This window comes from Thamnophis elegans, chromosome 4, assembly GCF_009769535.1.
Source record: "Thamnophis elegans isolate rThaEle1 chromosome 4, rThaEle1.pri, whole genome shotgun sequence".
NCBI classification, from domain to species: Eukaryota; Metazoa; Chordata; class Lepidosauria; order Squamata; family Colubridae; genus Thamnophis; species Thamnophis elegans.
The window spans coordinates 2,317,672-2,338,843 of NC_045544.1; the positions used below are offsets into that span (position 1 = coordinate 2,317,672).

The 21,172-nt window shown below is 36.6% G+C and overlaps 1 protein-coding gene across 1 annotated transcript in view; it reads right to left on the minus strand.

Annotated features, from left to right (window-relative positions):
- The window catches only part of CSMD1 (CUB and Sushi multiple domains 1), a 982,247-nt gene that overhangs the window by 32,417 nt on the left and 928,658 nt on the right, over window positions 1–21,172 (minus strand). The window contains exons 54-61 of the mRNA XM_032215147.1: window positions 18,911–19,084; window positions 17,935–18,123; window positions 16,657–16,830; window positions 15,860–16,042; window positions 12,261–12,437; window positions 10,494–10,673; window positions 5,978–6,151; window positions 3,774–3,947 (exon numbers count right to left, since the gene is read on the minus strand). Coding sequence (XP_032071038.1) covers window positions 3,774–3,947; window positions 5,978–6,151; window positions 10,494–10,673; window positions 12,261–12,437; window positions 15,860–16,042; window positions 16,657–16,830; window positions 17,935–18,123; window positions 18,911–19,084 — 1,425 coding nt within the window. The remainder of the gene's footprint in view (window positions 1–3,773; window positions 3,948–5,977; window positions 6,152–10,493; window positions 10,674–12,260; window positions 12,438–15,859; window positions 16,043–16,656; window positions 16,831–17,934; window positions 18,124–18,910; window positions 19,085–21,172) is intronic.

Below are 21,172 nucleotides of genomic sequence, written 5' to 3' on the forward strand. Positions count from 1 at the left end.
TCCTATTCTTATGCATGCCAGTGCTGTGTGGGAGGTAATTTAAGGTGGTTCTGACAAGTGTCGTCGGCATCTTCATATCCGGTCACATGGGCGGCAAGCCACTCCCATCCGGTCACATGGGCGGCAAGCCACTCCCACAAAGGAGGCCACACCCACAAGTAGGTTCGAACAATTTTTGAAACCCACCACTGGTTTGTAGACAAGTGGCTTGCCCTGTCAGTATTGATGGGAGTGTTTTTGATGATTCCTTAATCCGGCTGTTGTTGACTGAGTTGATAATTGGTATATGATTATGATTATTATGGGATCTAACAACAGGAATGCCAATCATTCTTATAAACAATTATAAAGGACTTCCTAGGGGACAAAGTACTCTGAATCCTTTTAGAGAAAGAAGGAAATAGATTTTGGGGTATAAAGGAACACTAAATATTCTTACCTACAAAAATTCTTCATACCCTTATTTATACTAATGGTGATATTTTATTAGTTCCTAGTAATTTCCAATCTGCAATCTTATAAAGTAGAAATAGAATAGAGTACACTACTGCATTTTTGTTTGATTTTCAGTTCAATCAGTCACTGGAATATATCATGGACTTATTTACAAAGCAAATCTTAAAGGCTTCATCAGTCAGGAGGCTGAGAGTCTAACACAAGGATTTTTTAAAAAAGTATTTGAACAATCAAGGGACTTTTAGCTTCATCAGCAGTTTGACTAGGCATCTGCTAATGGGAAAATAAAACAATATTCCTCCAGCAGAAAATTATATTTTTTTAAAGTACCTGTAGGACTGCCTTGAAGCAGTTGAAAGGGAGACAGGGTCATTTCCGAGGAAATGCTGTTTACAAAGGATTATGTTTTATTATTATAAAACACTTTGTCTTAGAATATTTAATTAAAATTAGGATTTACTTCAACATCACCTCCCTGTGAGAATGAATGTCCAAATATATGTGTGGTTTGGTACTACCCTTAAACAGCATGCCTATAAATCAAAGAAATGTTATAGCAGGGTTACAGCCCTTTTTCTCAAGAGTCCAATCAACCACAGCCAGTTTATTATTATTATGGTAAAGAGAAATGTGTGCCATACAACCCTCCGGAGACTAGGTGGGAATTTTAATGTTTGAATCTGTCCTGTGAGAGAACATGCAAAATCTTCCTCTCCTGTCCCCATACGGTTTTAAAACATTACTGAATTTCTTCCCTGTCTTCATGACATTTTGAAACAGAATTATATCCTTTATGTTGAATGAGTAGATTGGTTTTTACACCGAAAATAAGAGTGCGCATCTGGTAATTTTGGTTTGTACTCTTTAATTGATGTGATGATCTTAAGAATATTTTTTTTTCTAACAGTATAGTAATTTAACTAAATATCATGGCATTTTCCCACAGGAAACCAGGAAGGTTTGAAGCAATTTGATAAATCCAAAGAAGGCTAGTTAAACTTGGACATTTTCTGACCTCAAACACAAGGTTACATATTCTGTTTTCTTATGTTTCTAGGTCACTCATTGACTATGGAAGTCCAAAAATTATCTACTCAGTTTGCCTCCCACTTTATAAGCATTTCTTCCTGCATCTTTATTTTTGTCTTCTTTGCCTTGCCCAAGAATAGGGGGAAGTCTGTCCCTTCTATGTAGCTTTCCTCCTCAACAATCTAGAATCCTCCACAATTTCCACAAGGGACAGTATCTATAACTAGAGCTTTTTTAAAAAGTAGGATGACTTCATAATTCCTACATGTACAGAGATTGCTGAAAAAAATAACTAGGTATATTTTATAAACATCACTACACATCAATCAATGGAAATATAAGGATTGAAATTGGGGGCATTTTGATCAGCTGTCTGCAACATTTCCTCTTTCTCTCTTGGATAGGGTATTCTATTTTTTGCCATATAAATGCCATGTAGTAATTGTTGGCCAGTTTCAACAATTGAAACCACCTTACTTGATATCACTGTGTGTTTTGATACGTAATATATAAATACTTTGAACAATAACTAAAACTAGCCAGCAATCATATTTTGTTCTTTTCCTCTTTTTTTTTTAACTCTTTAGCATTTCAGTGCTGCATTAGTGAAGTGAGCTGCTCTTGAATAGATTAATATGGTTGCTAAATACTGCTGCTTTACAGAGATAAATGTGAGAAGCAAAAATCAAATTCTTTTCAACCTGATGAAGCTATTTCAGAGGGAGAAGAATATGACTTCAAAAGAATTGTGCTCTTTTTTATTCCTTTAAGCGGAGAATTAATTCAACAGTGCCAAAATATAAATCAACACCTATCTATCAAGATGAGGTCATCTAAATACTATATACAGGTCTGTGATTGCTGTATTATTTGTGACATGGAGGAGACAGTCACACTGCTTTGTCTTATACTGATAGTGACTGAATTTTGTCATTACTAGGCAGGTACGCGAGAGGATGGTTAGCATGGTTAAGAAACACAATTTGGGAAAATTATTAAGTTGAAGCAAAAGGAGGTACCGTAAGCCTGGGGGGGGGGAAGTCTGATATTCTGGGGAGAGAGTTTGAACAAGGCTAAAAAGGAAAAATAAAGGAAATGGGAACAATGCAACTCTGAATGCCATGGAATTATAATGTGCTAAAATAAGTGATGAATAATAAACATACAATAGCACATATGTTCAATTTTGGGTCTTAAGGCATTGCTGTAATGTGAACATAACCTTCTATTCAGATACTCATTTGATTGTATAATTGCTGAAAATATGTGAAGGAATAGAAATGACCTGGATCCAAAAAGTTCATTTGGCCTCATCTTTATTATTTCCCAAACTTGTACTTTTGAGTAGTACAACCTTAAAGGTGATCAGAGGGGAAAAAAATCTTATTTGTGAACAGACAAATTCGAAGGGATTGTTCACATATTGTTTATCAACAGGGAAATTTGAAAAATGACTCGCCAGGACAAAAATAGCACAGGATATCAGAGTCATTTCTAGGATGTGTTGCCCCATCCTGTAAAACAGCTTCAGTTGCTGTTCATTTTGGGGGGGGGGGGGAAACACCTGAAGAAAGACTGATGTGAGAATCCATCTCAAGTCAGATTTGAGCACTGCCACAGCCTTCTAGTGATTCTGTGTCTGGTACTTTACTGGCTGCAACAATTTCTTAAGGGTTTTGTGGTTTTTTTTGAGAGAGAGAGAAACTTCTACCGTTTTTCTCATATGTAACTGATGTATTTACATCTAACAGTGTTTCATCATTTAATTAAAAAATAAATATCTCACAAAGGTAATATTCTCTGAAGCAAATCTTGACATTTTCGCTATATCTGCTTGGCAACAGAGTTATAACAATGAATGATGTGCAAGTATTTAATTGGAAGGGCAGGGAAACCTCTGAACTCAGAGGTTTTAGTATCAATACAGAATACAAGGGACACACTTTTTATACCCTCTTAACGGGATGAAAGTTACCTCTGATCTAGATTATTCTATGTTTATTAGATATTTCATATTCATATTGGAAACAAGATACTAGTAGAGTAACATTACATTTTGTTCCTTTAGCACCAGGCAAAGATGCATTGATTGTACACAAAAAAGAACCATGAATAAAACTGGGCTTTGTTAAAATATTGTCAGCAAAGAAGATCAAAACGCAAATACAATCAACCATTGTTCCATATTTGTTGCCTTTTAAAGTATTTCTTCAAATCCCTTCCAAATAACTTCATCAATTTGTTTCTTTTTTTGCTGCCCAATGGTAACAAATAAATGAATAAATTACCAATGCAAGTGGGCTGAATTCCACTCCATGTACCATCAGCTTGGCAAAGTCGCTTTGAAGATCCTATCAATAACAGAGATGCCCGGCATTGGAAAGTGACTTCCGATCTGTAGGTGAAACTTTTACCATTGAGTCTCCCATTAGCTGGAACGCCCGGCTCTCCACAAAAGACAGCTGTTACACAGAAGGAATATTAATACAGAATATTAATACTCTTCTTTAAAGAAGAAGAAATAGATAAGAAAATCATTTGTTGATTCGTGATAAAAAGAACTACACTATTTAACTTGTATCAAACAGGTCATTCTTGAGTTAGATGGATGCTAAATTGTTTTCGAGGCTAAAAAAAATGAAAAGAGAATCCATGAGAAATCCCAAGGCTTAATGCAGCTGTCTCTGTAGAGGAAGTGGACATATGGTGAGAACATTACAGACAGAAGGGGGTTGGAAAAGAAAAGAAAAACTTTAAAAATCAATTAAGCAAAGGATGTTTTCCACTGATATTTTTTTTTCCCTTATGGATTTAGATAGCAAAACAATTTCCTGACAAGCTCAGAAAAGTTAGGTTGCCCAAATCATCAGAAAGATCTGGTTTTCTATTTTGCCCCAGAACATCCTAGATAGTCAAATAATGACCTTTGGTGTTTTCATAACAAATTATAAGTTGCCTTTAAAAAAATGTTTTCAATCACTATAATTTGGTAACAGAAAGCAGTCTTGTTTTTATAAATGTTTGCAGAAATAAATCAATATATATATTCAGAAGGCTTTCATAGGTGTGTATGAATAATCCAATACAGATAATGCATATCTATATGCATTATTTCGCCAAAATCTCATCTATATACTTCAATTAAAGATAAATAATCATTTTGATATATAGAGAATGCTTCGAGCCCTGTTCCATTGTAATGAATTATTTTGGACAATTTAAGGATGTTCTACCTATAAACATAAATCAATAAGAGATTATTGTGTCTCCTTAACATTGTGAAGATTCTGTACAATTTACAAAGATTAGCAATCTAATTATTGACTTAGCTAATTATCCAGAAGCAATACAGGCAGTTTCTATCCTGCAGCCAAAGTTCTATGATACTTCCATTCATTCCCCCTGCCCAATTTGTAGACTGGTAGTTCTAACCTCTCCCCCAAAGAAAAAAAACAAATATAGCAAGGAAAGAATGGCTCAAGCAATAGCAGTAGCAATAGCAGTTAGACTTATATACCGCTTCATAGGGCTTTCAGCCCTCTCTAAGCGGTTTACAGAGTCAGCATATCGCCCCCACAGTCTGGGTCCTCATTTCATCCACCTCGGAAGGATGGAAGGCTGAGTCAACCCTGAGCCGGTGAGATTTGAACAGCCGAACTGCAGATAACAGTCAGCTGAAGTGGCTGCAGTACAGCACTCTAACCACTGCGCCACCTCGGCTCTTGCTAGTTGCTGGCTATATGCCATCTCCCTAGCCAAGTGGAAGAAGGGCTGGCTGATATCATGTAAGCAAGCAGTATTAAGACAAAAGCAGAATCTAGAAGAGCCAAGGTGGAGCAGTGGTTAAATGCAGCACTGCAGGCTACTGCTAGATCAGCAGGTCAGCGGTTCAAATCTCACCGGCTCAGGGTTGACTCAGCCTTCCATCCTTCCGAGGTGGGTAAAATGAGGACCGAGATTGTTGGGGGCAATATGCTGACTCTCTGTAAACCGCTTAGAGAGAGCTGAAAGCCCTATGAAGCGGTATATAAGTCTACTGCTATTGCTGCTATTGCTATACAAAAAGATAAAAGGAGTAGGGCCGGTGGCTGTGTAGAAATAGCCAGAGGTGATAAAGACAGGAAAATATAATTTTATCCAGGTATGTGTTTTAATTGCAACTAAAATATATTTAGCTCTTGGGAGGATCTAAATTCAAAAACACACCTTTTTGTAACATAGCCAAAAGTGAACTCCACATTCAATATTTTGAATATTGCATGGGAATTCCAAAGTGAAAATGTTACTTAAAATTTCAGTTCCCAGCTATAATTCATTCGTATTAATGAAAAAAAATGCTGTCCTGTCTGCTTTTACCTTGTACACAATATTCAGTTCCTGTTGGATCCCAGTAACTCCTGCTGTCTTCTCAGTCATAAGTGAGAAGATACCATTACAATATGAAGTAGTAGGTATATATTTTTTAAAAAAAGTATAATCTTAATGAACTTACGTAGGCACTGTGGAATTTCTCCTCTCCATACTCCTCTACCTTCACATGAAAGGATAGCAGAATTTGAAAGGTGATAGCCATCAGCACAGCCGTAACTTATACTCGATCCCCAGTGGAAATCAGATCCTTCCACCTTTCCATATAGGACCTGGGGAGGTGGCCCACAGGTAATAACTATCAGATTTAAAAGAAAGAACATAGTAAAGTATTTAGAGATGATTCAGAATGGGAGTACACGTGCATTTGATAATCTGTGATAGTTGCATACTCTTTCTGTTCTGTGTTTCTGTACATTTCATTGAAAGTATGTATTTGCATCATGCATTCCATTGTTATGGCACATACAATGGAGGAAGCAGTTGATTTGGGGTGGATCTACTAAAACGGTTCTACTCAGCTGCCTAGAGCAAAGAGACATTCTATTTATTTCTTAAATTGGTATCCAGTCTTTCTGTTCATATGACACACTGTGTTGGAAAAAAAAGACATGTTATAAAAGATAAAAAATAAAAGTAAATAACGTTACGAAATTGGGGGTGGAATATAATTTTTCTGGATGCTTTTTCTCCAAATGAAGAGTGTAGAACTTTATTTCTTTTCCCTGATTTCTATATGATAATATTGTCTCAAAGATCTCTACATGTATTTTTAAAAATCATATATCTATCTATCTATCTATCTATCTATCTATCTATCTATCTATCTATCTATCTATCTATCTATCTATCTATCCATCCATCCATCCATCCATCTATCATATCTATCTATCTATCTATCTATCTATCTATCTATCTATCTATCTATCTATCTATCTATCTATCTATCTATCTATCTATCTATCATATCTATCTATCTATCTATCTATCTATCTATCTATCTATCTATCTATCTATCTATCTATCTATCTATCTATCTATCTCTATATATCTATCTATATCTATATCTATATCTATATCTATATCTATATCTATATCTATATCTATATCTATATCTATATCTATATCTATATCTATATCTATATCTATATCTATATCTATATCTATATCTATATCTATATCTATATCTATCTGTCTGTCTGTCTGTCTGTCTGTCTGTATGTATGTATGTATCTATATCTATATATCTATATCATCTCTCTCTCTCTCTCTCTCTCTCTACATACACACACACACACACACACACACACACACACACACACACACACACACACACACACACACACACACATATATATATATATATATATATATATATATATATATATATATATCAGTATGTCCTTGTTATCTACTGAAATAGTAAAAGTGTAAAGAAATGCAAATTTTGGGATTGGGGAAGGATACAAAGTATCATAAATATATTATTCTTAAAAAACTGGCCTGAACAAAACAAATTATTGATCATTGTTAATTTTAATCGATTTTTTTAATGCTATTGTCAGTTCTAATTGGGTTTGTTTGGGATATTCTATTTAATTTTTTTAAAAAAAACCTTTTGTATTATGTGTTTCTTTTAATGTTGTATGCCGCCCTGAGTCCTTGGGAGAAGGTCGGCATATAAATCCAATAAATCCAAATCCAATCCAATCCAAGAGTTATTTTGCAGTTGGAGTAAATGGTGAAAGATAGATAAAATTATGAGTTATTTTCAAAGTAACTTAACAAAAAAAAAGAAAGAAAAGAACATAAGAAATATTGGATATCATATAGACATTTTTGCATTGCAAACTAGTTAATAATATAAAGAGATATAAATCTTCCATCTATGCAGTGAGAAATTATGTTAAATCTTCTAAGCCAGTGTTTTTCAACCTTGGCAACTTGAAGATGTCCGGACTTCAATTCCCAGCATTCGCTGGCTAGGGAATTCTGGGAGTTGAAGTCAAGACATCTTCAAATTGCCAAGGTTGAGAAACACTGTTCTAAGCAATTCTCTTTGTTTTTTGTAAGAACTTGCAGTTTGGGTGTTTCTGTCTCTATTTCTTTCTGTATTTTTTCTTCAATTTTTCTGCTTCAACCATTTCAACCGACATGCTTGTCAACTGAAGCCTCATTTCATGGCCTCAGTTCACTATAAAATTGAATAAGCCTCAATATCAAAACCCAATCTATGACCCAACCAGGCCCAAATATGATTAGTTGATCGTAATCCCAGAAATAAACTACAATACCCTGTCTACTATATATCAAACTTAGCTATTACCAGAACCTTAATGGAAATACATAAAAACTTTCCAACAGACCTTAGGTTGATACTTTACTAGGTACATATTGCAGGTAGTGGTAATTGATAAAATACAAGACCCATAATGTTTTGAAAATATACTACTTGTATCATTCCTTTCCCATTCCCAAAATTTGCAAATTGGCCTTTTTTCTCATATATATTTTCCCAGTATCTTACTTATACAAAGAAAATATTTATTTGTGATTAACTTTGGAACACCGCTTCATACCTAGATTCATCTTGGAATTACATTCATTTTTCATAACATTAATTTTAACCCATATACTTCATGGAATTTTGTTCCGACTACCAATATCTAAGCAATGTTCCATAAAACTTAACATTTAATTTCAGATCAAAAGAATTTATTTTGAGTTTACTGGACAAAGAAAGTATTTGAAAAGATGACATCAGATTTTCTCTAACGATCATGTACAAAATTTTGAGGTGTTGCAAACACGTTTTGGCCATATGAAACATTGACTTCCTTTTGAAATAATATTTTAATATACATAAATATATTTATGGGGAAGTTTGGTAGTGTTACTGATGCAGATATTTTGTTCAATTATATCCCCAAAGTTGGAATTTGATCATTTGTGAAAAGTTATGGTTGTATTGAGCCTGTACTGAGGTGTTGCTAAATGTTTCTGAGAAAGTGGAAAAGTACGACTATTCCTCTTATTAAACATCATTTTAAAAGATGTGTGACTTTATCTACTAATTAAAAATAAGTCAATGTGTTTTTGTGGCGTAGATTTTATTATATTTCATAACTCTACACAATCATTAATTATTTTTCCCTCAAGGTAGATTTAGAAAGTTTGACATGTGACATATTGACATATTTCTCCCTTTTGTGAGTGCTGTTTTGTTTTTGTAGTTTTACTGGAATCTATTTCCTGGATTTATGTATTTTGTAATTTTTTTATTTATTTCTATAAAACGTTAAAGAATAAAAAGCAATATATTTTTAAATATATATATATGTATATAAAGCAGGAATTGATAATCGGGAAATTTAGAATAGTACTAAATGGGTAAGAGACTTATAATGCTATAACCTCCAGTCTATTCTCCAATGTCAGGGCTTTAAATGAGCCGAGGTGGCACAGTGGTTAGAGTGCAGTACTGCAGGCCACTTCAGCTGACTGTTATCTGCAGTTCAGCGGTTCTAATCTCACCGGCTCAAGGTTGACTCAGCCTTCCATCCTTCCGAGGTGGGTGAAATGAGGACCCAGACTGTGGGGGCAATTTGCTGACTCTGTAAACCGCTTAGAGAGGGCTGAAAGCCCCATGAAGGGGTATATAAGTCTAACAGCTATTGCTATTGCTATTTAGGGCTGGTGTTATGCCTCATCTGCTTTCTAAACCTTGGGCATGACACCTACATAGCCAAAGACTCAAGATAGTTTATACTTTCTCTAACTTGTTGATTCAAGAGACATTTTCTTTAGCTTTGCAGATAAAATGCAAAGAGTTTGCTAAAGCAGTAGAAGAGAAGAGCAACTGAAAAGTGAAACTAACTCATGTCTATCTAAGTAATGGTCTCTACACTAGAGGATTCTGATTATAGTGACTATCTCACAAATCCTGAGAAAGTTGATCAATCATCGTTTAATAATATAATTTTAGTAGTAAGAAAGGATATGGTGTGTAAAGCGCACTGTACTATAAAATATTACAATTTTTAGACCCATGGTTCTTAATTTAATCCTTTTAGTTTCTTATGTCTTGATGTTGGAGAGTTAATTTTATTCTTGCTGTTCTGAATTTAACTGATTGTGCAGTCTTAACTTAAAACTATGTACCACTTTACATTTGTTATTGACTCATTGTGATATTATAAATACTAGAAACATCTGTATCGCTTGCTTCTAAAATCTACTTAAATTTTGTTTCACAGGAAGGAATGAGGAATGAGTTGACTCCTCATGATGTAGTGACAAGAGAGTTATATTTCCTTTTCTAAATTCACCTGACCTTTAAATGCTTTGTAAACTGCAGCACACTCTTTCCTAATGTAAGGATAGTAAGTGACACGCTTTTTCTTCAATAACAGAGAAGACAAGTAGGCAAATTCTTTCTTTATTAATACACTATTACAACAATTTCTTAACTATTTCTATTTCCTTAAATCAATTAAAAAAAACCCCAAGCAATCTGTTAAAGGCTTTCCACTTAAATTTACTTTAAAATTATTAAAAGGTAATGCTCCTTACAAATATGACACTTTAATTCTATTCAGGCAATGGTAGAATAATATTTACATGCCAATTAAAGCCCAAACCTTTACAGATGGGTTTACTGTTGTTCCAAGTTCCATCTTTGGTACAGCGGATTGTGGATGCTTCAACACGTTCCATCAGGTAGCCTGGATTGCACTGATAGGTTATCGTCTTATTAAATGAGAAATCGTTTCCAAATGGAATGCCATTTGCCAATTCACCTGGATCTCCACAACTGATCACTAGTTGGGAAATAACAAGAAAGTTTTCTTTTTGAAGAAACGGTATCCCACAGCAAACATGCTTACATACATAACAGATATTGTCAGAAATCTGCTAGTACAACTGTGTACCATAATTTACATTCATATTCAAGCAGCCCCATGCTGAAATGCAACCTTTAAAACCAAGAGAATTTTTAAAAAGCCTCTCTGTGAATATGTCTAGGTAGTAGAGATGATTCCTGATGGGACGTAAATATAATCAGGGACCCCTGCCATGAAAATGGAACTTCTAACCTGTGCTACAGCAATCTCACTCATTTAGGAGCACAGATGGACTGCGAAATGGAAACTTGGATTGAAGACCGAAACTACACTATTGAAAAGGATGTAAGGAACTAAATAAAACATAATGTAGATTACCTTTAGTAAAAAAAAACAATACTAGTATACTAGACTGAAAACTGTGCGTGCAATTATATATAATACTTGCAGGTAAGACCAACTTGTTTAAGATATTAATTTACATAACAACATAGATCTCCTTCTGGCAAAATAAATCTAATAGCAGAGTTTAATTTCTCCTCGACCTATGACCACAATTGAACCCAGCATTTTTGTCGCTAAGTAAAACATTTGCTAATTGAATTAGTAATATTCATGAATAAGTAATATTCATAATATTCATTCATAAGTAATATTTATTTATGACCTTCCTTGCCACAGTTGTTAAATGAATCACTGCAGTTTTTAGATTAGCACACCTGTAGTAAATTAGTAGTAAAACAAGTGATTTGGCTTGTCAGAAGGTCACAAAAGGGGATCACATAACGCCAGGACAGTGCAAATGTCATAAATACAAATCAGTTGCCAGGTGTCTGAATTTTGATCACACAACCATGGGGAAGTCACAGTAGTTGCAAAAAATGTAAAAAATGGCCATAAGTCACTTTTTTCAGTGCTGTTGTAACTTTAAACAGTCACTAAATGAACTGTTGTTAAGTTGAAGACTACCTATAAATGCAATTTATGTTTATGTGGCTTAGAGTAGAGAATATATAAAGCTAGAGCTGAGGTGGCACAGTGGTTAAATGCAGCACTGCAGGCTACTTCAGCTGACTGCAGTTCTGCAGTTTGGCTGTTCAAATCTCACCGGCTCAAGGTTGACTCAGCCTTCCATCCTTCCGAGGTGGGTAAAATGAGGACCCGGATTGTTGGGGGCAATATGCTGACTCTGTAAACCGCTTAGAGAGGGCTGAAAGCCCTATGAAGCGGTATATAAGTCTAACTGCTATATAACATTGAGAATCTAAGCCAGTGTTTCTCAACCTTAGCAACTTGAAGATGTCTGGACTTCAACTCCCAGAATTCCCCAGCCAGCGAATGCTGGCTGGGGAACTCTGGGAGTTGAAGTCCGGACATCTTCAAGTTGCCAAGGTTGAGAAACGCTGATCTAAGCAAACTCACTAAATTTTATGCGGTTCTATTGGGAGTTCCATCCAAGTGAACATGGTAACAAACTTAATCTATTATGCTTTCTTTTCCCAAACACTTTTCATGCAAATGTTAATATTGAAGTATATTGTTAACAGGGTATCAATATTCAACCTGTACAATCCGGGGCACTGCCAGTCCATGTCCCATTGGCTGTACAATGGCGGGTTGTCAGGCCAGAAGTCTTGTAACCTTCCCAGCAGGCATAGATGACTGAGCTGGAGAACGAAATCCCGTCACTATAGATTATCTTGCCATTGGCCGGAGTTCCAGGATTTCCACAGGATACAGCTGTCAGAAGTGAAGAAGGCAGGAGAAGCAAAAGAAAGCAAACGTATTTTCTATTAGAAGTGCATACATTTAAAAAGATGAAAAACAATTATTTTCTATTGTTGGCAGTCATTAATGGATCTATGGCAGTGTTTCTCAACCTTGGCAACTTGAAGATGTCTGGACTTCAACTCCCAGAATTCCCCAGCCAGCATTCACTTACAATTGCTTACAGCATTCGCTGGCTGGGGAATTCTGGGAGTTGAAGTCCAGACATCTTCAAGTTGCCAAGGTTGAGAAACACTGGTCTATGGTATACCTGAATCAAAATAATGTTGGGCTAATATAATCATTGGGCTAATTGGGATTGGGCTAATATAATCATAATAACTAATTAGTTACAGATGAAATTCTGGGAGTTGAAGTCCAGACATCTTCAAGTTGCCAAGGTTGAGAAACACTGATCTATGGTATACCTGAATCAAAATAATGTTGGGCTAATATAATCATTGGGCTAATTAGGATTGGGCTAATATAATCATAATAACTAATTAGTTACAGATGAAAGTGATCTTCTAAATAGATTTGGAAACATGAAGCACAAAGTAAAAAAAAAATAACAGTGGGCTTTATTCAGAACACTAGAATATTTTCCATTTTTAAAAAATTTACACACACACACACACACACACACACAAACACACACACAGCCACACAGCCTGGTTTGGTTCCCAGGATATATCCTAGAAAGGCTTAAAGTAATTTTCCATTGTTGAATCAATACTCAGTGTTTAAGTTTGAAGAAACAATAGTTCTTATTAAAATAAACTCCGCTTCTTTGCAATGTTTTTTTTCCCGCATGATTATTTTCAGACACACAGCAGCTTCCTTCTGATGCTGCATAACTCCTAATCAAACAATTTCCAATTTAGGAAGAGTTACAACTTTAGTCTATTGTCTCAAGAGTATGCTTCATAATTGCCCCACCGACATTTCTGCTATGGTAAAACAAATGACAGGAGGGAAGATACATTTTGTTCCCAATTATATTTGCTCTAAGAAAAGGCTAAAACAAAAATCATTTAACAACAAAGCTGAATCAAAAGGAAACATGCCAATGTTAGGGAGAAGGTTGGGGGAAGATTTGAAGAAACAAATCCATTCGAGAGAAATGGAAAATAGTTATCATGTGCACCCAAATGTAATTCTGGATTTTTTTTCTTTAATTAGTGGTGTCTGGAAATGATATATATTTTCACAAGAGACACTGCAATTCACACTATTGTACCACATGTGAAAATGTTCGGATACATGGTATTTAACTACTACATATCAATTCAACAGATGAAGGAACAGAAGGATATTTTATTGATAGGAAAGAAGTTATAAGAAGATGGATTGCTGACCCGAAAGGAGAACAGGTGCTTGTAATAAATTAAAATAAAAGAGGGTCATAATCACCGAGGTGGCGCAGTGGTTAGAGTGCAGCACTGCAGGCTACTTCAGCTGACTGCAGTTCTGCAGTTCGGCTGTTCAAATCTCACCGCCTCAAGGTTGACTCAGCCTTCCATCCTTCTGAGGTGGGTAAAATGAGGACCCGGATTGTTGTTGGGGGCAATATGCTGACTCTGTAAACTGCTTAGAGAGGGCTGAAAGCCCTATGAAACGGTATATAAGTCTAACTGATATTGCTATTGCTATTTCTATATGTGGGATGAATGTATACTAATATACTTTTGGGAAGAGGAAAGAAAGATGAGTGAAGGACAAAATCTGAATCCAGAACGAAAAGTTCTCTTCAGCTCACATTTCTATTAAGTGTCCTTAGCATTCTCTTATTCTATTTCACTACCTTAAGGCAAATACTTTAGCAATGCCCATCAGCAATGTTAATTAGACAACATTTGTTTTTCATTTATCCATACCAGCAATTTGCAGCTACATTCAAATTGTAAAGCCTTGCTTGGAATAGTGTGACTACTGGTTGTCTTTTGTCTTCCTAGCTTGAAAGGCTGCAAGTTTGAGAACATACTACACTGGTTCATTCGGAAACTTTCCTTAGATTAACAAACAAGAAGAAACGTAGTACAGGTAGTCCTTGCTTAATGGCCACAGTTGGGACCAGCAATTCTATTACTAAGTGACATGGTTGTTCAGCAAGACATCTACTGCCTGATTTCCCATTGCTTCTCTGAAGCTGGCTCTGAAGCGCACAAATGGTGATCACAAGACCTCAGTGATCATAAAGGCCCATCTCACTGGGGGAAAACTTACTATGGCCAACTCGCCCCAGAACAACGCACTAAAACAATCCAATGCTGATTGGCTGGCAGGTTGTTGGGACTCCACACTTGGCTCACCCCAATCTCAAGGACTTCTAACTTGAGAAGGCTTAAACCGTAAGCAAGACAAGGCCTGCTACAATTTACTTGTCCCTCTCTTAAATTATCCCACGTTAAATTGCTCCATGGAGAGGAGATTTTCTCTGCCCCTCCCTATCTGCTACAGGGTCCTCTTCCCCAACTTTATCAACCAAGGTTTTATTTGTTATGGGATAGGGGGCAGCAGATAGATTGCATTAGATTTCAACCTTTATCTCTATGTCCTCATACCACACACACACACATACACTCAAACACACACACACACAAACACACACACACGGGGGGGAGGAGAGGGGGGGAGGGAGGGAGAGAGAGAGAAGGAGAGGGTGGGAGGGAGGGAGGGAGAGGGGGGAGAGAGGAAGAGAGACAGAGAGAGAGGGAGGGAGGGAGAGAGAGAGAGGAGAGGATGGGAGAGAGGAGAGAGAGAGAGAGAGAGAGAGAGAGAGAGAGAGAGAGAGAGAGACTAAGCAATACATTGATTAATCTGAGACATAAAAAAGAGTAAATTTAGAAAAAAATATTTAGGTAGCCTAGAACTGGTTTCTTCTTTCTTTCTTTCTTTCTATTTCTTCTTTCTTTCTTTCTTTCTTTCTTCCTTTCTTTCTTTCTTTCTTTCTTTCTTTCTTTCTTTCTTTCTTCTTTCTTTTCTTCTTTCTTTCCTTTCTTCTTTCTTTCTTGCAGAGATGCAAATATATTTGGAGGGAAAATCTCTCTCAACTGTAACAGTGAACTCTATCTCCCTGACAGTCAAAAAAAATGAGAGTGGACCAGTATGAAAGGAGAAGAAAACAAATTCTTATTTTACAATTAATGTAAAATTGAGTATATTCACAAGAGAACAGGTGGTTTCCACTTATCCAGATCAAGAACCAGGTTAAGAGACTAAGACTATTTAAATATGAGATTAAGAATATTTAAATGTATTTGAAACTCTGTTTCTGAGGAAACAGAGAGTACAGAAGTTTAATTCTACCCCCTCCCCTCCGCTCCCCACTGCCGAAGAGGCTTAGTATATTTTTACAAGCACATGAGTTGGAACTTGCTATTGCTACTACAAACCTTCACAGACTGGCTGCAATCCAGACCAAGATCCATTGAGAAGACATGTTCTTTCTGGGGAACCTCTCAACTGATAGCCCATTTCGCAGGAGAAACGTATTAGGCTTTTGACCTTGAACTCATCGCCGAGTCTAGACCCGTGAGAGGGCATTCCAGGATCATCACAATATCCTGGATTGTTTCCTAAAAATTATGAACAGAATTACATTTAAAGTTGGGATGTGCACACAGTTTCAGACTCATCTTATTCTGGACCACTGTAGTAACAGATGTTTTACGCCTTGATTCCAATATCGAGGCTCACTTTCACTTGCAATCACACACAAACAAGTTGGAAACATTAGCTTTGTTTTTAACTTTTTCAAAATAGACCAAATTAATAAATTCCCTACCTACCTATTGACTCAATGAACAATCTTTCAACTATCATGCCAATCATATAGCTCCCTTCGTATAAAATATAAATTTCTAGTGCCTGTCAGATTTTATATTAGAAAGTATTATATCATTATTTCCGTCTCACTCCTCTGCGTGGTCTGTGTCTTCCTCAATCATGAATCCTCTACCAGAGGCCTCAGAATTTATGTTCTGAACAGTATCTTAGCTACTCCTAGCATTGCACTCTTCTGGACAGAGACATCCGATGTCAATCATGGGATGAGTTCGAGCCACTCACCCAGCTTAGGAGTCTCATAGCAGCCATTTTTGTTAAATAAAATAGTGAAACTTCTGTTAAAAATAGCAAATGAACATTAGAAATATGTTAGAAGCTCACAATTAATCCATCACAAAATTACCTGAACAATGGGGGAGGGTCCCACTCCAGCGGCTGTTTTCTTGGCACACTCTACTAGAGTTTCCCAAGAGAGTTTGCCTTTCTGCGCATGAATACTGAACAACAGATCCAAATGTAAATTTGTCTCCTGATAGAATTGCATTTGTTGGCACTCCAGGATGTCCACAAGATATTGCTATGATGAACAAAAGAAAATATTGTAATTGTTCATTTGTTGAAGAGCAGTAGCACAGTTTTAAAAAGTTTATAATTATAAGTCAGTTCATAAAGTGAAAATGAACAGATGAGAGAACTTGGGTACACACACACACACACACACACACACACACACACACACACACACACACATCTATGTAAACCTGTATGTTTTCATAGATTTTCACGGGTACAGGTATGCAGGGCTTGGTGTATTCACGTCTTTTCCCATGTAATCTTACATGGGAAAAGACCCGAATACGCCAAGACCTGTATACATACATACATACATACATACATACATACATACATACATACATACATACAGTGGTGGGTTTCAAAAAATTTTCAAACCTACTCTGTGGGTGTGGCTCCTTTGTGGGAGTGGCTTGCCGGCCATGTGTTCTCTCTCTCTCTCTCTCTCTCTCTCTCTCTTTTCCTTCCTTTTGTCTCTCTGTCCCTGTTTCCTTTTTTTCTTTCATCTCTCTCTCACTTTTTCTTTCTTTTTTCTTTCTTTCTTTCTTTCTTTCTTTCTTTCTTTCTTTCTTTCTTTCTTTCTGTCTCTCTCTCTCTTTGTGAGTCTGTCTTTGTGTGAGTGTGTGTGTGTCTTTGGTGGGTTTCAAAAAATTTTGGAACCTCTTCTGTAGGTGTGGCCTGCTTTTCGGGTCCACTGGTGGAACCTCTTCTAACCGGTTTGGTGGATTTGACGAACCGGTTCTACCAAACTGGTGCAAACTGGCAGGAACCCACCTCTGCATGCATACATACATACATACATACATATATACATACATACATACATACATACATACATACATACATACACCTCTAGGCCACTCCTATCCACATTATTTGTATGTAGTCAGTGAACAATTTCACATAAAAGTTTGCTCTCTGTTACTTGGGTATTGTCTGTGAATGTCCTTACTAACTTGCTGTTCTAAATAAAGTGAGTGGGAAAACCTGTATGAAGTAAAAAATAAAACAAAGTTTGTCACACAGTGAATTTGCTGTAAGAATAGCTTGCACCCATCCCTATGATAAGTGAGATTTCTGGCCTTGTGATGAGTCAGTTGATACTTACGCAAACATTTGGGTAATGATCTGTCCCATACACCATTGGCTTTACATGCTACAGTTGAAGATCCTAGTAGATAGAACCCCTTCTTACAGTGGTAAATCACGCTGCTTCCATACTTGAAAGATTCAGGGAAATTCTGTTGTCCGTGACGAATAGAATTTTCTACAAAGCCCGGATCTGAACAGTTCACCACTGTAAAATCAGAGAGAAGTTTGTAGACTCAGAAAACTAGTAACCTATGCACCTTTGCTCCAATTTTTTATTTTAATGCCGTCTTCCTTCCCTCCCTCCCTTCCTCTCTTCCCATTGCAATCAAAATGCTTTCTTTGGTTTGTGATGTAATAGTCCATTAATACCTTTCAGTTGTATATATAAGTGACAACAAGTACACATTTTTTTTCATCTTGTTCCAGTATTGTAATCTGTGTTTTAAGACATTGGGAGCCAATCTTTTCATCGAAGAAGAATAAGGGTATTCAATTTGGGACTTCCAAAATGATTTTTAAGAACATATTTTGAAACAAAAACTTGGTCCTTTTTTGGATTTTTTTTAAAGTGTGTGTGTGTGGGGGGGGGTGTTAATAAAATGAGTTTGTTTCTAAATATCCTAATGTTTAAAATTATAACTAAAAGAAAACCTTTCCTTGTACAATACTATATGAATAAGATAAGCGATACAGTGGATTTTTATTATGTTTCTTAGATGACTGTGTACTTTGCAGAATAGATTATGAGTCTATCATTTAAAGATTTCAGTAGGCATCGGGTCTCACTGTGACAGAGTTGCTAATATATGCAAAATATAAGGGGGAAAATCAAAGCCTTAATATTTAATGACAGGAATAGGACTACGCAAATCCATCTTCAGAAAATGCTTTCCTACTTGAAATCTTGGACTGATTTTAAGAAAACTGCATTTCATAAAGTAATGCACTAATAGAGTAGAGTAATACACTAATCCCTATTGTAAGTGACTTACCATGGCAAGTGGGTAAAGAGCTGCTCCATTGTCCATTGCTTCTGCACTGCGCTCGGGAGGCACCCTGGAGTAAATATCCTGTAGTGCAGGTGAAGTTAACAACATCGTTCAAGTTGAATTCACTGCCATTGGTCACGCCATGCAAAGGATTTCCTGGATGGCCACATGTGATTGCTGTTGAAAGTAAGTTCAGAGTATCTTGTAAACCTAAAACAGGGGCTTGTCTTCAGGATAAATTCTATGCTGTCATGTTACAAACATGTGAATGGAGAGAGTAAGTCAGCAACATATGAAAACTATAAGGACATTTGATATTTTGGGAAGATGTTGTGATTCATCTCAAGACATACAGTAGTTGTTACAGGGAAATTCCAAAATTAACTGCTACAGCATACACAAAAGGGTATAGACATCTAGAAGATAAACTGATGAGCTTGTTTCTCAAAGATCCCTTCTATCCTCATAGGAAATTCCTTGCTCTTTCAGTTTATTTTTTATTATTTGTCTTTTTTTTAGTGGATAAAAGAGCTCATTTTGCCACAAATTACTGGACTGCAGCTGCTGGTTTTTTTTTCATTTTTGAAATATATTTTTAAATGAATAATAATTGTTGGCTTCAACCAAAGTCATGGAAAGTGACTTTTCTACTTGTGCAACTTGTTTTCTCTTTCCACTGCACCCACTTTTTTTGTTCATATTTTTTATTAAAACTTTTATACAACTACCATATTTTTCGGAGTATAAGATGCACTGGAGTATAAGACACACCAAGGTTTTGAAAAGGCAAATTTTAAAAAGAAGTAGGTATGTAGATAGAGGGATGGAGAGAAAGAGAGAGAAATACAGTAGGTAGGTAGGGAGGGAGAGAAAGAGAGAGAGTAGTTAGTTAGTTAGTTAGTTAGTTAGGTAGGTAGGTAGGTAAGTAGATAGGTGGGTAGGTAGATAAAGGGATAGAGAGAGAGGGAGAAAGAGAGAGAGAGAAAGAGAAAGAGAAATACAGTAGGTAGGTAGGGAGAGAGAGAGTGTGTATAGGTAGGTAGATAAAGGGATAGAGAGGGAGAGAAAGAGAAATACAATAGGTAGGTAGGGAGAGAGAGAGTGTGGGTAGGTAGGTAGATAGAGGGAGGGAGGGAGGGAGAGAGAGAGAGAGAGAGAAATACATTAGATAGGTAGGGAGAGAGAGAGAATAGTTTGGTAGTTAGGTAGATAAAGGGAGTGAGTAAGAGAAATAGAGATATAGAGATAAAGAAATACAGTAGGGAGGGAGGGAGGGAGTGTGTGTGTGTGTGTGTGTGTGTGTGTAGGTAGGAAGGAAGGTAGAGGGATAGAGAGAGAGAAATAGAGATAGAGAGAAATACAGTAGATGGGTAGGTGTTTCTGCTGGCACAGCACTTGATCAATGGAATTCTCATCATTCAATTAAAGAGCTTTCCAAAAAGAAAAAAAAAGTTTTTGCACTCTGCAAATCTCCCCAAAAGGGCCCATTTTTTTTTTAAAAAAGGCATGAATAGCCTTGGGGGGGGGGACTTTAGAGTGCTGCTGGGTGCTGGGGAGGCAAGAAACGGCCCAATTCTTGCTCATTTCTGCCCTCCCCAGCCCCCAGGAGTTCTCTGAAAGCCTCCATAAGGGTATACATGGCCATTTTGGTGAAGGGGCAGGGCTTCGGGAAGCAAAAATGCTGTATTCAGTGTATAAGACGCACCCAGATTTTCAGGCTTTTTTTTTCAAGGAAAAAAGATGCGTCTTATACTCCAAAAAATACGGTGGTACAAAATAATATAAAGTAATAATAAAAAATAATGATAAGAAAAGTAGAAAAGAAAGAAGAAAATATATAAAGAGATGGTTCCGATATTCTTCACAGCAGTTTGTGAGTGCAGGTATATTTTAACCTCTTTCTCTGACATTACATCATATTGCATCTTTCTACAATAGCACTTTGATGAGTGGTGGGTTCCTACTGGTTTGGACTGGTTCAGGCGAACCGGTAGTGATTTGGCGGCCTGGAACCGGCAGTGACCCGGGCCTGCCACACCCCAGAACAGGTTCTCCAGGCGGCGCCATTGAAGCTGCCATCTTGTTTTTCAGTTCTGCGCATACACAGAACAATTGTAATTGTACTGTGCATGCGCACTTGAAGCACGCACACAAGCGTGCCGGCAATACTGCCTGCTGGAACCCAGCCCTGATTTAGACTTATATACTGCTTTACAGTGTTTTACAGTGGTCTCTAAGCGGTCTATGCTTTCCAATCATCAAAAC